Below are 17,068 nucleotides of genomic sequence, written 5' to 3'. Positions count from 1 at the left end.
ACGTCTGGAGGCGTCAAGTGGAGTTGTTGTGTTACGCAATTCAAACAAACAGAGCTTTCAATCTTACAGTACAATAGTGATTCTATTATCCTCACTCTGAATCTCTTGTTGTTTTAAAAGCTTTAATTTTGGGCTGCAGTTATTGTAACAGTAGTTCACCAGATCACTCTCTACACAGTGTGACGCGGTGTTATTACTTTGCTTTACGTTCTCTGGACAGTAGAATTCCAGAGACGTACGTGCGCATATCTGCAAAATCATGCACATACAGTACATGTGAATGAAGTGCTTTAGTAGTGTGACACAGGTTGGCAAGAGCAGTTTCGATGGTCAGTGCGTTGTTGATTGCTTTTCCTATTTGAAATATATTGGATTATTTATTTTCTTTTTTATTACTTTTGTAAGAACTTACGTACTTACAAAAATGTGTAAATGTGTAGTAGGCTTTTTATTTTGAATTATTAAACAATGATGTTGACTTCATAGGCGGAATATATTGTATCTTCTGTAGTTGTTCCTTTTATCATGAGTGTTTTATTTCTCTGGTATTATCTGATGTTACTGTGAAGCCGTCCTCATCCCCAGGACAGCAGTGTATAAAGAGCTTTGTGACGAGTTCTCAGGGAAATCCTTTCAAAACAAATCTGACAAACAAAACCATGATGAGGATATTGTTTCTGGTGATGAAAGTGATGAAACGGTAACTAAAGCCCTCATCGCATACTCGCATCAGGACAGATTACCTCGTGATTTTAAAATCCACATTATAATGAGGACGCTACGAAGTACATATTTAAGTGTAAGGTTTCTGACTAAATATGCCATAAACAAAGCATGATTAATTTGGATAAGAACAGGAAAAGAAGAAAGTGAATCATAACAAAGATCACCACTATATTTTCACATACACGCGGAAAGCGACAAACCAAGGAATTACTTTTTATTGCTGCACCTTTATAATCATTGCTCAGTTGTAATACAGTATATATACACAATTATATGACATGCAGTATAGTAGTTACTAGTTAGTGCTTTAGCTTCCCTTCAGACTGGCTGTTCTGAGAGCAGATCACACTGTACTCACTGGCCACTGTGCTTTCATACCTGCCCTTTGAATTTAGCAGCAAGGCGCTGTCTCTCTCCCCCTCTCTCCCCCCTCCAAGGGAAATGGTGGTCAAACAGTAGGGAGAGAGGAAAACTGCCTAGCCAGCATTTTAATTGTCTGTTCTTACTCTGTGATTCTCCTGCTTAGTGTCTCACGGCTGCACATTTATGGAACAAGGATGCTCCATATGAACGTGCTCTATAAGAGTATGCCACTTTAAATTGTAATATTTTATGTGCAATTTGGCTGAAGGACTTGACTACTCAGGGGCACTAAAAGACTATGTTGATGAAGTAGCCTGTGTCTGTAAATACAAATCTAATTACTCATATTTGCTTGGATCAGAGTGGTTATTGTTGTATTCTTTCATGTTACATATTCTTTCCCAAAACAAGCCCAGTATGAAGCATTATAAAGCATGCATGAAAAGCACCTCCCTACACATATACACATATTGGACACAAATATGAATCCCAGGTACATTGAGAACTTTGGGAGGGTCACCATGGCGTTCTATTACAAATGAATGAATAACAAATATTACACCTGTGTATACAAATATCAACAATGATATGTTTAAATCTCCAGTATTTTACAGTTATACAATTTGTGTAAATGCAATATATGTCTTTGAAATTGAGAGTTTTTTGAATGATTTTTCATGGTGCCCAAAACGGTGGTAGAGCAATTATCAGACTTTCTCAAAAGTGCTAGTTTTGTCAACGTTTTGATCTGAACCATTGTATGTGATCATAGAAACCTTAAAACAGGGCTAAACATGCATTTTCCCTTTACTACTCCTTTAAGTCTTAGTAAGATGAAAAACACCCTTTTACAGGCAGTGGTGCATCTGTAACAGGCCCATCTCCTCTGCTGTGCTCCATGTCTTCATGATAAATGATGGAGATTTGGTATTGAAGATCCAATGGCCGAGGAGAGGAAGTAGTACACCGGACAGGATTGCAGATCAGACTCAGGGTTTATTGAGTACAACAGCAGACAGATCCTGGGTCAGTCACAGAGACACACTCCATTCAGAGTACAACAGCAGACAGATCCTGGGTCAGTCACAGAGACACACTCCATTCAGAGTACAACAGCAGACAGATCCTGGGTCAGTCACAGAGACACACTCCACTCAGAGTACAACAGCAGACAGATCCTGGGTCAGTCACAGAGACGCACTCCATTCAGAGTACAACAGCAGACAGATCCTGGGTCAGTCACAGAGACACAGTCCATTCAGAGTACAACAGCAGACAGATCCTGGGTCAGTCACAGAGACACACTCCATTCAGAGTACAACAGCAGACAGATCCTGGGTCAGTCACAGAGACACACTCCATTCAGAGTACAACAGCAGACAGATCCTGGGTCAGTCACAGATACACACTCCATTCAGAGTATAACAGCAGACAGATCCTGGGTCAGTCACAGATACACACTCCATTCAGAGTACAACAGCAGACAGATCCTGGGTCAGTCACAGAGACACACTCCATTCAGAGTACAACAGCAGACAGATCCTGGGTCAGTCACAGAGACACTCCATTCAGAGTACAACAGCAGACAGATCCTGGGTCAGTCACAGAGACACACTCCATTCAGAGTATAACAGCAGACAGATCCTGGGTCAGTCACAGATACACACTCCATTCAGAGTACAACAGCAGACAAATCCTGGGTCAGTCACAGACACACTCCATTCAGAGTATAACAGCAGACAGATCCTGGGTCAGTCACAGATACACACTCCATTCAGAGTATAACAGCAGACAGGAACCTGGGTCAGTCACAGACATACACACCCTAGCGCAGTATAGTCGGATCAGACCAGATAGCATTGAGTTTGTGCTAGCTTTATAGTCACGGTGGATCCTATACATAGTTCTTTAGTTTTACGCCCTTATACAATGTTTGCTTTAGAGCCTGTTTGACTGTTTGCACCTGGTCTGTTCTCTATTCCCAGGAGTCTGACCATATGTGTCTTGGCACTGAGAATAGCTTTAAGAACAACAACGACAACAACAGCACAGAACAGAGAGTCATCAGAAAACCTCATCACTTCAGGAGGGCGGAGATATGGGTCTCAGTCGGACTAGCGATTGTTCTCGTGGGAAGGATGCATCCCATCGTAGTGGAACTCTGTCCACTGCTCAGTGCTCTCACGGGACCTCTCGTCTTGCTCTGGGAGGTTAGAGTTTTATAAATGGGATCCGTTTGGTTGACTTATTACTGATGCAGTCTCAACATCACAATCTCAGCCACAGCATCGGCGCTGTGTATTGTAAGGTTAAGTGTGATTAAAATGCACCTGCAACCAAGACAATATTCTTCTGGCTTTGAAGCATGCAGCATGTCGAACAATCCACTGAGACATAAACAGTCAATCATCAATCTTTAATGAGCTATGCTGTAAACAGGTGGTGTACCGTACCGTCGTGCTCCTCCTCAGCGTAGTTCTCAAACTCGTTCCTCTCCTCCTCGTGGTACTCTTTCTTCCTCTCGTCCGCCGCGTCCCTCTGCCTCTGCTCAGCTGTGGGGGAGAGAAATGAATTGAACTCAAATCAAATGCACGCAGCTCTTCACTTTAGTGAGCCTTATATAATATACAGTTTGACCTGTCTGCTTGGTCTGTGTAAGGTATTGAGCATCACTCTTTGTTTACGGCTGCAGCCATTTTAGGCAGGTATTTAAATCTCTACATAGATCAGGCCAGGTTGGAGACAGACAGACAGGTGGACAGACAGACAGACTGTAGCAGCATGACCTTTGACCTGTGACAGGTTTCTGCCTGCATAATGAGCTGCCCACTCAGCTCATCTGAATCCCCACAGTTAAACAGCGTCCTTGTTTTATGTCAGGGGAAAGCCATGTGAGTCCATCAGTTACATCAGAACCCAACATCAAATAAAATGCTAGCCTCAAGACAACTAAACAACACACACATTACAGGTTTTATCCTTTGTAGGTAAAGTTCAACGCGCCTCAGGCGAGTTTAGAAAAACAAAAGGTTTGGTGCTCAACTTTTCCAGGACATCATATATCAGAAAAGCTTCTTTACCTGGGCACTTCCATTAGATACCCTAAGTAAAACACTTGAGCAATCATGTAGTCTGTGCATTTATTTCAGATGAACAGGTGACTGCTTTCATCCTCTGCCTGAAATATACAGTATTTCTCCTGAATAGATCGATTTGCTGTTGTGTAAAAGGCTGTGGTTTGTGCCAATATTTGGCCGCAGGGCCTCTAAAGAGTAAACATCTCATGTTTCATGCACTTTCTCATTCTTTCTCTCCGACCGCCTCCCTGCTCTGCGTCTGTGTGTTGGCACATTCCACATTCATCTACTAACTGCTCTGCTCCGCACACAATGGATCTATTGTTGAATATTGATTACGCAACTTACTTTCAACTCATAACAATTCTAACTCTTACTCTCACACTTTGCTGTCAACTGGGTTATAAATAAAGTTTCACAGGGAACGTCAAATATTATTTCTTATGTGAATGCTCATAGCTTTCCCAGTCCCTTATTGGTGCACAGTCTGCAGTTTCCGAGTGAAAGGTTGAGTGCTACAGCGGCAGGAAGAGACTGCGGTGTGCTCCATGTGACCCTGTGGCTCCTTCTAAAGCCTCCAACAGACTAACGCTGAGCTCGGTCGCTGCTCTGCTCTGAAGAGGCCACGATGCAGTTAACAGCCTTCCACCATCAAAACAATCTCCATCCAGCCATAACAGTGTTCACACACTGCCCATTCAGACAAAATATGATCTGTTCAGTTGACTTATCACTGATGCAGTCTCAACATCACAATCTCAGCCACAGCATCAGTGCTGTGTATTGTAAGTGTTTTTAAGTGTTTTTGTTGTTAATAGTTAATAGTATTGTAAGGTTAAGTGTGATTAAAATGCACCTGCAACCAAGACAATATTCTTCTGTCTTTGAAGCATGCAGCATGTCAAACAATCCACTGAGACATAAACAGTATTCAGCCTTTACCAGAGAACCACCCCACCATCCTGGTTGACCGTGCTAACAGACACAGAAATATGGCAACAAACTGCATGGATAAGCAGCCTCACCATCAAGCTCATCCTGAGACTTCGCTGCCCTTCTGCTGCGGCGCCTGAAGAAGTTGGAGGCATCGTCCGCGGGCATGAAGATTCTCCTCAGAGGACCTGAGGAGGAGGAGGAAGAGGAGGAAGAGGAGATGGGAGAGCAAGCAGAATGAGGGGAAGACCGATGGCTGAATTAGGCAGAGTGAAGGAGAAGAGAGCTTCTGCTTACCTCGGGGGTCGCTGGCCTTAGTCGTGTCCTTATCATCAGGCACAGCTGCACCTTCTGCCTCAGGAGACACTGAGTCAGAGGACAACACGAGGTCAGAACTCTACAACCCACCTATCACACCACTCCCGTGTAGTATCACTACCATGGAACCTCTGCTACCTTTGCCCTCTTTATCCTAACCCAGAACACATTGCTTGCACCCTTTTCTTCTCACTTGTCACTCCCCACCCTTACGAAGCTGCATTGTCCCCCAAATCTCCACAGTCCCCTGCCACCGGACTCACAGGAAAGTACCAGGAGCACAGCGAGCAGCGCAAGAAGAGCTGTGTGTATCCAGGACATCTTCAGACCTGTGTGTGAGCTGTGGAAGGGGTGCCGGAGGTGGGAGTGGGAGAGGTGAGTGAGGTGAGGGAGCCCTGCTGGGGGGTGGGGGGGTGGGGCTGGCTGGGTGAAGATCAGCTGGGATCTCAGACGGCTTTGACCGCTGGCCAGGGGAGGTCGGGAGCTGCGGAAGGGATTTGAGGAGGTGTCCGTCAGGACCAATGAAACCGAGCCGCAAACATCAACAGTTCCCCCTACACAGGGAATACTCTGTGTGACTCATATAAACAAGGGGTTGATTTTGATGTACAATGCTCAATTAAATTGTTTGACCCCCAATTAATCTTTGATAGAGGTATTAAGTGAATTTTCTTTGAGGTCTTATTTGGAGATTTGGATACCATATATGGCAATGAATGGTTGACCTCTCACCACTTCTTAGGCTGACAGGCATGTGAGCACATGTCTGTTTTGAAGGGGAAGAACTGTTTTCTTTTTCAGGACATCTTTGGCCTTTAGATTTCCACCATGTTCAGTTTCCCCCATGTGCTCAAATGGGGGACTCGGGCATTAATCACTCTTATAGGCGTATATGAATTTATTCTGCAATGGTTGGATTGGTTTGTGTTTTATCAAGCAAATTAGTCGTTTTGTCATTTAACAACCTGTAAAATGCCACCAATGGGATATACTGCTGCCATACTCACCAGAGGTGAATATTTATACTGTATGACTTATACTGTCAGGGACACAGTGACAGAACAGCCTATACAGACTTGCCTGTGTTGCTCACCAAATCTCCTCCAGCAGATGGAAGTGCACTGGCCTTCAACAAGGCCGTTCTCTCTGCTCTGCAGACGCTCGTACAGGAAAGTATGCAAGCCCGTGTTTGCTTGAGTTCTTTCCCACCTGAATTCTGGCTGTGGCCCAGATCGGAGTGAATGTGTAAATTGTTGAGAGAAGTATCCAGGGCGGATGGATTGTCGCTCAGGGAGCCAAAGAGAGTTGGAGGACTGGTAGCAGGCTATGTGTGTGTGTTTGTGTGTGTGTTTGTGCGTGTGTGTTTGTGTGTGTGTTTCTTGCATTGATTAAAATATATAGGGTTCTGAATTGTATCTTGTTTCCACTGAATGTCCAGCTGGCCTTCCCGTATTGTATACCCAATCTCACACAGAAGCCTAGGATATATCTTCAAACATGGATGGTTGCTCACTTGCTGTAGGCAAAAATAATAATTAGGAATAATGTGCCCAATCGTTTACTTGATGTGTAGCCTACTCAACCTGTAGATAGGCTAGACTACTTTATTATTCACTTCACAAGGGTAAATTGCATAAATGTGGATTCAGTTTATATTTGTATTGTCTGCTGTGGGGGCTTCCCAATAACAACCCCAGTAGCCCACTGGCTACCTAATACAGCAGAGGCCGCTGTAGGGCGACCATAGCTATCTTGTGTTTATGATAGCCGCGGATGGGTGGCGCTATTTTCCCAGTTGACCCACGTTGAAACAACCTCGAGTGCAAATGTATTTTCGATGACACGGCTGTGGTGGCAGCGTCCGCAAGTATAGGGGCCCCAACAGCTCGCACCCCTCACGGGTCTCTCGTCATCTCACGCTGGTATGTTCCTGGTATTCTCCCACCGAACAGGAACGCTGCTTCTGCGTGTTTCCCCATCGGGACGGTAACTTCGTATCCTCGGTAGTCATGCTCGGTGCGATATCCCCACGGATCTAGAGGCGACATTCGAGTCAGGCAACTACTACATCGACACAACAAAGCATTCCTTTCTGTACGGTGGGTGGAAAGACGGCATCCGGCATCGAGAGAAGCTCCGAGGTCGGGGACTCGGGTCCGAACAACGCACGGCGGTTCTGGTGAGCAGCGGGATCTCATACGGTCCTTTCAACATGACAACAATGAATCAAGTGGCTTGGTGGCAGACACTAGTTGTGGCTGCGTTCTCGTACCACTTCGCATTGTCACAAAATGGGGTAACAATGTAGCAATGTTGACTTAACAGCGCTTGCCCGTGTGTGTGTGTGTGTGTGTGTTTGTGTGTGTGTGTGTGTGTGTTTGTGTTTGAATGCAGGCATTCTGTCGTTGCGAGGGAGACTGTTTGTGTTTCTATTCAGTTGGCCCCGTCCTAAACTGGATAGCATATACTAGGCTACTCTTGACAGAGACCAAGCCATTTCTATCATGTAGCCTACAAATGGTGGCAGATATCTCTTTAGAAAGTTCTCAGGTTTGCCTTATGATGTTTATGCCAAAAGGGTTTACAAAATAGGGCTCAAAACTACGAATGTTACACAGGGCTATAATAACAAAGCTAGTAGTAGGCTAACGCTTTGTCCAGGGCAAGTGTCTTATTTCCCTTGCTGAAAGTGATACAAAAATTAACTGACCCACCTTCTGTACCATGCACGATTCAGATGCAGCAATATTAATACTACTTAAATTATAACTCGAAATAACTCAAGTTCAAGGTATATTAAGTGTGTGTGTAGTCACATTGTCTGGGGCAACTTCTCTGCATGCCAGACTCCCCAGCAGACACCCTGTGGGGCAGATTTGGAGGAGGATGTCTGCGGGTTCAGGGATCACCCTAATGGCGGTCGTTTTCACGGCATTCCTCTTCTCTTTCTCGTTGATTTTTGACGAGTTCACCTTTACACACCGCCCGTGTGTGTGTGTGTGTGTGTGTGTGTGTGTGTGAGAGAGGCTAGCAGGATGCCCTGAAGGAAGACGTCATTGCTCTTAGGGGGAGTGTAAGGAACAAGGTTCAAGGGTAGAGAAGAAAGTGTGTGTTAGTGTGTTGGGGGGCTGTTGCTTTATAAACACAGGCTTCATTCATCAGGAGTGCATCTAGCCTGGAGCTTAACGATCACATTGATATTGATTGTTTTACTGCTTTTTATAGCTTTGTTGCCAGGCCATTGCTGCTGGGCTTTGGACCGGCAGGTGAAGCAGTTGATATAGTCAATAATGTATCATGGTAGCCACTGGTAGTAGTTTCATTCATTTCCTTTGTGTATGGCTGTTGGGAGTATTTCCATAGGCTGTGTCCTGAATACTCATGAGCTGACCAGCTTGATTTCTCTTGCGTCGACCCAGTGGTCAGGAAATGAGGTGATTGAGGGCTCGTAGTCCCAAGTGGTAGCGAGGGTACCTGATTGAGGGTAAGGAGATGGCTGATTGGCCACCGGGGCGGGGGGGGGGGGGGGGGGGAGACAGAGCCCCGTGTGTTGGGCTTGACGCAGGAGCGTTACCTTGGTGAGGATCTTGGGGATGATGGTAGAAGGGTAACCTGACCCACCGGGAAACAGCTGGAGCCACACGGTGCTGATCCTCTAAGGGCCAGCCAGTGTATATCAGATGGCTGTGTGTATATGTTTGTGCGAGCTGTGGTTTCATGATCTTTTAATGGATGTGTGTGTGTATGCTCATTTCCTTGCGTGCCTGTGTGTGTGCTTCAATGCTAGTGTAAGTGCTTATACTGCATGTGCATTCTGCAAGTTCGTAGTACTTGTGTGGGAGCATAAATAAGTGTGTGTGTGTGTGTGTGTGTGTGTGTGTGTGTGTGTGTGTGTGTGTGTGTGTGTGTGTGTGTGTGTGGTTGGCTCATGTTTAGCCGGCATGGCGAGGACAGCTGGCTGAAGGTTAATGTGTCATCTCTCCCTTGGGAGCAGCTGCCATGTCCCAGCCACCACTCCCATCTATACATAGCCATGAATACAACCCCTTCCTCTTTCTCTCCCGTATTAACATAAGAATCCAGGCCCCGGCCTCTGAAAGCGGCCCGCTGAATTGCAGTTGCCACAGACAACAAATGCAAGTGCAGGCAAATTTAGCTGCCTCCACTCCCCGACTCTGGCTCTCGGTCAGCCAGTCTGAAATGGGAAGTCAGTCAACTTACAGTAGCCACTGCGCACAGTGGACAAGAACCGGTTTTCCAAGTCATATGTGAAATATCAGGGTATGCAGTGCTAGTTCCGTTGACTGAAACAGTTAGACTGAGTGGCTTAAGCTATTCCTCATGTTGGGGGAAAGTTAATGCACAAATAGTACTACTGATTAGGGCTGTGTTTAAAAAATCGATTCATTGAATCAAATGATTCTGAATCGATTCATGAATCCCAAAATTGATCTTTTATTTAATGAATGAATGAAGGAATGAATAGTTCATTAATTAATTCAATGATTCATTCATTCATTTTTGGAAATCAGTATCGATACCCAGCCCTAGTATTGATGTGTTACATAACTTGGCAGTCATGTAATTACGGTTACAGTTAAAAACCAACAGGTTTTAGTAACACTAACCGAATCGATATTGAATCAAATCGAATCAAATTAAATCGTGATAATCGATTCCGAACCTTGTGAATCGGAATCAAATCGATTCTTGAAATTTGACTCGATACCCAGCCCTACTACTGATTCATTGTTTCTATTCATAATATTATAAAACAAGACCACTTAAAAGTCCTACCTATTTCTGTCTGTATAGTTGCTGTTATTACATCACTCTGTGGTATGTTTTTGTACTTAAGTACTTATGTAATTAAGTATTACATAAAAAAACTTCAAGACAAAGTCCAGGTCTGGTTTGTTTCTCAGTGGAAATCCTTTAGCATGAGAAACAGAAAACCCTTCCTGTTGTCTGATTTCAAATGTAGCGCTCACAGAACCACAGAAAAGTGATATTATGCTGAGTAGGGTTGCAAAGGGGGGTTCCAGTACATTTCTGGAAATTTACCACGGGAAGTTAAGCTCAGGAATTTGGAAAATGTTGACCTTTTGTTGTTGCAGCTTTTTTCCAACAACTTTTTATTTTATTTTGTACATTTATTTTAGGATTTTATTCCATTTTCACCCAATTTGGTAGCTAATTGACCCTGACCTAGTGTCCAGTGACCCTCTACTACTGTAACTGTTGAGGATTTATCACACAACCCGGCTGGTCGGCAATACGAAGGGAAGAGACAACTCCCTGACTCTCTCAGCTCGCAACCGTGATTCTGACACCAGACAGGGTTGCTGTGGTGCGATGAGCCCTCAAGCCCAGATTAAACTAACCACCCCTGGGGAGCGGAGGCCCAATAGGCCCCTCCCTCTGGGGTCCGGCCATATAAGATCTGGCGAGACCGCCGGTCCCCGGTGGGCAACTGCACCGGAACACGATGCATTAGACCGCTACACCACCGCAGACCCCTATAACAGGGAACTGAAATTTAGCCTAGTTCGGAAAAAACAACAACCTGATTTAATGCAAATTCATCTGAATTTCAAATCTGCACTGTGCATTTCTCCATCATGTTCAGTGCATTCTTCCATCACATGCACAGCTAATTCCAAGCATCCTGTACACTAAGAGAGCTGTAGGATCTATTAAAGTTCTACTCACAAATAGATTAAAGGTGGGATAGGTAGTTTGTTTTTGTCTTTATTTGGTAAAATTGACATAATATCCTTTCAGCTGTCAGTAACAGAAGTGCTCTGAGAATAAACTTGGATCTCCGTGTTTACCGCTGCCTCTGTATTTTGGATTCAAAGAATGCACCGCGCCCGAATGTATTGACCAATCAGGGCCTCTATCTCGCCACACCTACCAGACATGTTTGGAGGGAGGGACTACATCATGATTGACAGGAGGGAGGGGCGGGTTCTTTTGACCAATTGGAGGCCTTGTTGACGTCAAACTACCTACCCCACCTTTAAGTCAAAAATGTCATATTTTAAATTTGTATTAGAAATGTTTGCCTGCATGTCTTCTATGACAAAACAAAATGTTTACATTTATGACAAGGTAAATACAGTTGGTATAAATAACTCCCAAATTCCCAGTTTATTCCCATTAATTCCCATTAATTCCCATGGAAAGTTTCCAATTTAATTTTCCTGGAATTTTGCAACCCTAATGCTAAGCTAAAGTATAGTTTCCACTTGATAGAGTTTACACATTCTCAAATTTCTAACCTCCAGTCTCTTACAAAAATGGAACTAACTCCCTCTGAACTAAACTGCTTAATTGTAAAGCTCCCTTTGGCAAAATAGGACAGAATGCTGGAAAGACTGGCTTGAGGGCAGACAGCATCTCTATCAAAGCTGCACAGCCTGGTTTTCCCTTGATGCTTCCGATAACATGCCTACCACCTGCCATTCAGATAAGGAAGCTGACCTGTGTGTGTGTGTGTGTGTGTGTGTGTGTGTGTGTGTGTGTGTGTGTGTGTGCGTGTGTGTGTGTGTGTGTACATGCGTACATGACGAGGCCACTCCTGGCTAGGGCTGCACAATTAATCATGTTAATTAAAGTTTCTAATTGTGGGCTGACATGTCGGACGGTTGACTAAACAACCTTTAATCGTTTGGTAGACAATAGAACAGATAGAAAGTCCCAATGTCCCAAGAGTTCTGGCAACTTGGGAAAGTTTCCATTATCATTGGGCTAGCTACTACTAACTTAGGAAGGATTAGGATATGTGTTAGGTTGCTAGGTAGTATTAGTTACTAGCTTGCTATATTGCTAAACCTAGCTATCTTATAATGTTCTGTTTCTGCAGTGGATGGCAAAACCTAAAAATCAGACTATGAGCACCCATGTAGTTAGATACAGCTCTTCAACTCTATCATCATTAGAGAGCTACTTCCAACATGAATCTTTGACACTACTGCGGTGTGGCTTGGTGAGTTTTTCTCCATTTCCCCGGGTCCTGCCTAGTCTGTAATAAATGTAGCAAGCATGCTAGATTTGTCGCTAGCTTGTTGCTATTGAGTTGGATGTTGTCGGAAAACAGGCTAGTAGCTTGCTAGCTACATGAGTCAGGTGTGCCCCATGAGAGTGAGAGAGGACTAGCAGCAGCAAGTTGACTTGCATGGTCAAAACATGGGAGCGTTGATCAATCATATGATGTTATAAACAAATTGAAATGAACAACTATTAATTAAATAGATTGCTTAAACAAAAATATAATTTTCTCCATAAGCATATGATGTACTGTAATGCTGTAAAAATGCTAAAACAGCCCTAATTATTGGGTCGCACAATTCATAAGGCCGTAATCTGCGTCAGGTTGTTCAGGATGAGGGTAATGAATGAATACATTTTAATGCTGATTTTAGTGAAAAATCTGGGTCAGAGAACCTTGAAGCAGATACTGTGCAAACAGTGCAGCAAGATTGTTGCAGCACCTTGAATCACTTTGATTTTATATGAAAGTGGGACCACAGTTTATCGCACTTAATAATCACAATTACAATATCAGGCAAAATTAATCGCAATTACTAATCTTTGTCATAATCGTGCAGCCCTACTCCTGGCTGATTGCCCCCCGTTATGAACCAAACCAAACAACGGCCTCGCCTCTCTATATGGGAACAATTACACAGCTGGCTGACAGATAACGTCACAGACTGAGCCTGCATCTGTCTGCATTATCCTACAGATCTAATATCATTCACAATCACCCGATCATACGAGGTGCGACCGAAAAGTCCCCGGATTGTGTCAGCCACGCTCATGCCTCTATTTGAATTGAAAAAAACAATGATATCCCTTTGTTGCCCCTATATCTCACGACTATTCTGGTATAATATTGTTCACCTCACTCAATCGGTGCTTCTGTGACAGGCTGTTTTGTAGAGTGTCACAGGGGTAGCTTGTCACAGTTGTGGCACTTTTCTCTACCAACTCCCAAAACTCAACCATTTTATTACAATAAAGAAAGTACACTCTCAAAACATGTTTATTACAGAATCTGCAGAGAAATTACACGTTGTCCCCCTCAAAGTAGCCCCCCCCAGAGATAATGCACTTCTGCATTCGCTTTTGCCACCCATGGCAGCACTTAGCAAAGTCCTCCTCTTTGAGACCCCTTAGTTCCCCACTCACGGTGGCTTTGATCTCTTCCACGGAGGTGGGTGGCAAAAGCGAATGCAGAAGTGCATTATCTCTGGGGGGGACTACTTTGAGGGGGACAATGTGTCATTTCTCTGCAGATTCTGTAATAAACATGTTTTGAGAGTGTACTTTCTTTATTGTAATAAAATGGTGGAGAGGGAGAGGGAGGGAGAGACGCTGGTACGCCGGTCTTATTGCTTTCAAGACGTGTGTGTGTGTGTGTGTGTGTGTGTGTCTGTCATCGGCTCAGCTGCCCTCCAGCCACCGTCACCCCCCGAGGGAGAGAGGGAGAAAGAGCGAGGGAGAAAGAGCGAGGGAGAGAGAGAGAAAGAGCGAGGGAGAGAGGGAGAAAGAGCGAGGGAGAGAGGGAGAAAGAGCGAGGGAGAGAGAGAGAGAGCGAGGGAGAGAGGGAGAAAGAGCGAGGGAGAGAGGGAGAAAAAGGGAGAGAGAGCGAGGGAGAGAGGGAGAAAGAGCGAGGGAGAGAGGGAGAAAGAGCGAGGGAGAGAGGGAGAGAAGGATCACAGCAGTGGACAGTGAAGGGTTCTATTCCTCGGTCAGTCAGAACACCGTATTTTGACAGCACCAGCACTGACAGAGCTCATCAGTCACCTCTGGTATTGCTCACACTCCTCACCTACGTGTGTAGGATGTGTGTGTGTGTGTGTGTGTGTGTGTGTGTGTGTGTGTGTGTGCGCGCGCAAGTGAGCATGCCGTGTCACCGTGCTCAGCCCATCTCATCTCAACCTCCTGTGTCTTCACAGGAAGCCCACCCCCCCTCTCGTAGCGGGGTCAGCTCGCTCACTCATGTCCTCATTGTCTTGACCAGAGGGAGAGAAGGCTGCTCTTTCGAAAGGCTCAGCCATGATTCACGCCAGCAGACACTCTCTTTCTCTGTCCTCCCCCCCCAGCGCCAGGCCCTGCTGGTCCTCTCAGAGAGGGAGGGAGGGAGGAGAGGGAGGAGAGGAAGGGAGGGAGGAAGGAGAGGGTGGGAGGGAGGAGAGGAGAGGAGAGGAGAGAGAGGGAGGAAGGAAGGAAGAGAGGAGAGGGAGGAGAGGAAGGAGAGGGAGGAGAGGGAAAGGAAAGGAGGAGGTTGGCATTTCCTAGGCCTCCCTCTCTCTGTCCAAATGGTAGTGACGTATGGGGTAGCCCCCCCTCCCCCCCCGCCCCCGGGTGTGAGGTCACAGGCGGGTCGCGACCTCTCTCTTCCTGTTCCCGTGGTCAACCCTCCCCGAGTGGCGCTGACAGCGGGAGGCCACGTGACTCACTCGCCGTAGCAGAAGTGGGACAGTCCCAGAGGGCCAGTTGGCGATGGGTGGTTTATACGGAGCGCTGGCCTGGTATCCTTGCACCGCGGGGGGTGTGTGTGTGTGTGTGTGTGTGTGTGTGTGTGGGGGGGGGGGGGTGCTTCCGCTCACCAGGACCCTGTGCCCCCCCCCCCCCCTGTAACTAGCACAGTTGCTGTGCGCCAGGGGCCGCGGCGGGGGAAAGGACAGATTCCCAGTTTAAGGACCGCTGTGAGGCAGCGTTACGCCTCGCGCAGCACGCAGGGCGCCCGTCTCCTCTCTGGGCTTTCGCCCCTCGCCTGGCGCCCCCCCCCCATGCCCCCCCGTCCGTCCGTTCTCCATCTCCTCTAGGCCGCCGCCTCTTTCTTTTCTCCTCCTCTCCTCCCCCCAGCGTCTTCGCTGAGCAACCTGATATGGAAAATACAATTGAACAGAGGATAGAGGGGGAGGGGGGGGGTTGAGGGGATAGAGGGAGTTGGGGGGGGTGACTGCGCTTGATGAAGGGAGGCAGAATGAGGGGGAGGAGGGGAGGGGAGGGGAGGGGGGGGTAGAATGATGAAGGGAGGCAGAATATCAGCATCTCCAGTCTCCAGACAGACTTTGCATTGCGGTATGGAAAAAAAGCAGCAGGGGGGTTGCCATGGCGACGGATCAGAGGAAGCGTCCGGAGGGACCCGCCCCCCCCCATCTCCCCACTACCCCCCCCACCCCCACCACCCTTCTACTACCCCACCACCCGCGCGACCGGTTGTCTCCCAGTGAGCCCAGAGCGACGCGGCAGTCCTGCCTACTGGAGCAGGGATAGGGTGGATCACCCACCCAACACACACACACACACACACACAAACACACACACATATACAAACACACACACACATATACACAAACACACACACACTGTGGAGCCCAGTCAGCACACAGCAGGCTGAGCTTTTGGCCGGAGCGGAGCCTTCTAGAATGTGAGAAGGTACTTGTTTCTTCCTGTTGGTCCTTTCTGAAACGGAACTAATGAGATAAAATATTCTAGGGAAACGAGTCGGTGCTTTGACCGTTCTTCGTTCTTCACCTGACCCATTCTGTTACGGGCTGGCGGACCGACCCGAACAGTACAACGAAAAGAAGAGCAGGTTGCAAATTTCAATAATCTCTATTTCATTAATCGATAACTATTAACCTTAACAAACGACTGCGCTTTGCTCACTTCATTTTTGTGTCTTCTTCCGCTGTGTCGTTGAAATTTCCCAGCATCCCAATTAGCCTTCACTACATGGCGTGGCGTCCTCATGTGCAGTCAGACCTTAAATCATGATTACATTTCACACAACTCCCGTTGATGATGTTCGTTCAAAAAAAAAAGTTCCATTCCATTCACAAGCAATTAATCAAGTAACCAAATCTTACTCAAGTAAATTCTTATCAGCAATTAATCGATAGTCGATTAACTGTTAACACACTGGATTGTGGGTCAGAATAGCCAGAAAAGCCTGCTGGCTTGCATACTGCAAAATACGACCGGATGTAGTAGGACATCCTGGTATTTTGCCATACTGCATGTGGCATATATATGTACAGTAGGACCCCACTTATCCGAACCCAACGGGACCGAAGGTCGTTCGTATCTCTGAAATGTCCGGATGACTGAAACTTATGTTAAAATGCACCAAATTCAGTAAGTGGTATATAGGCTACTTGTTTCATATAGACTCATAATAGACCGATAAATACCCTTAATTACTTGTGAAAATGCATCAAAATTGCAATCAAATAGCCAACTAAACTCATACAGCCTAGCCTATAATAGACCTACAGTAGCTTATAATAAAATAAACTAATTTCCACTTGAGTGCGTGCTTTGATCAAATACAGTAGGCCTACTTTATTCTCAAATGAGGCCTACGCTGCATCGATAGGCTACTGTATTCACAGAACAAAATGGTATAGCCTTAAAACAACCCAACATTAGAACAATTAGAGCAAATGATAGTCAAGAAATAAATAAATGAAATGACAGACAAGTTGTCACGTCTTAGGCTATTGTAGCCTAAAAGAAAGTCTATAAAACAACCGATGTAGGCTAACGTGGCCTAGGCTGTAGGCTATTATTTAACAAATACAGTAGGCCTAGTAGGCTAATCTACATGCTCACAACACGTCTGTGTTCCT

The 17,068-nt window shown here is 45.8% G+C and overlaps 2 protein-coding genes across 2 annotated transcripts in view; one reads left to right on the top strand and one right to left on the bottom strand.

Moving 5' to 3' along the window:
* Positions 1-3,203: 3,203 nt before the first annotated feature.
* Positions 3,204-5,738, bottom strand: ucmab (upper zone of growth plate and cartilage matrix associated b; the record flags this gene model as incomplete). The annotated part of the gene is made up of 5 exons (XM_084452787.1): positions 3,204-3,292; positions 3,543-3,641; positions 5,192-5,287; positions 5,397-5,465; positions 5,681-5,738. 5 exons carry the CDS (start codon positions 5,736-5,738, stop codon positions 3,204-3,206), a joined length of 411 nt encoding a protein of 136 aa, XP_084308913.1.
* A 1,528-nt stretch (positions 5,739-7,266) lies between these two features.
* The window catches only part of cdk17 (cyclin dependent kinase 17), a 42,946-nt gene continuing 33,144 nt past the window's right edge, over positions 7,267-17,068 (top strand). The window contains exon 1 of the mRNA XM_084452445.1: positions 7,267-7,596. The gene's annotated coding sequence lies outside the window, so the exon portion shown is untranslated. The remainder of the gene's footprint in view (positions 7,597-17,068) is intronic.

The sequence above is a fragment of the Borostomias antarcticus genome (genome assembly GCF_949987555.1).
Source record: "Borostomias antarcticus genome assembly, chromosome: 18".
Lineage (NCBI taxonomy): Eukaryota > Metazoa > Chordata > Actinopteri > Stomiiformes > Stomiidae > Borostomias > Borostomias antarcticus.
Note: the sequence above shows the minus strand (reverse complement) of the source record. Positions and strands in the feature narration are given on the sequence as shown.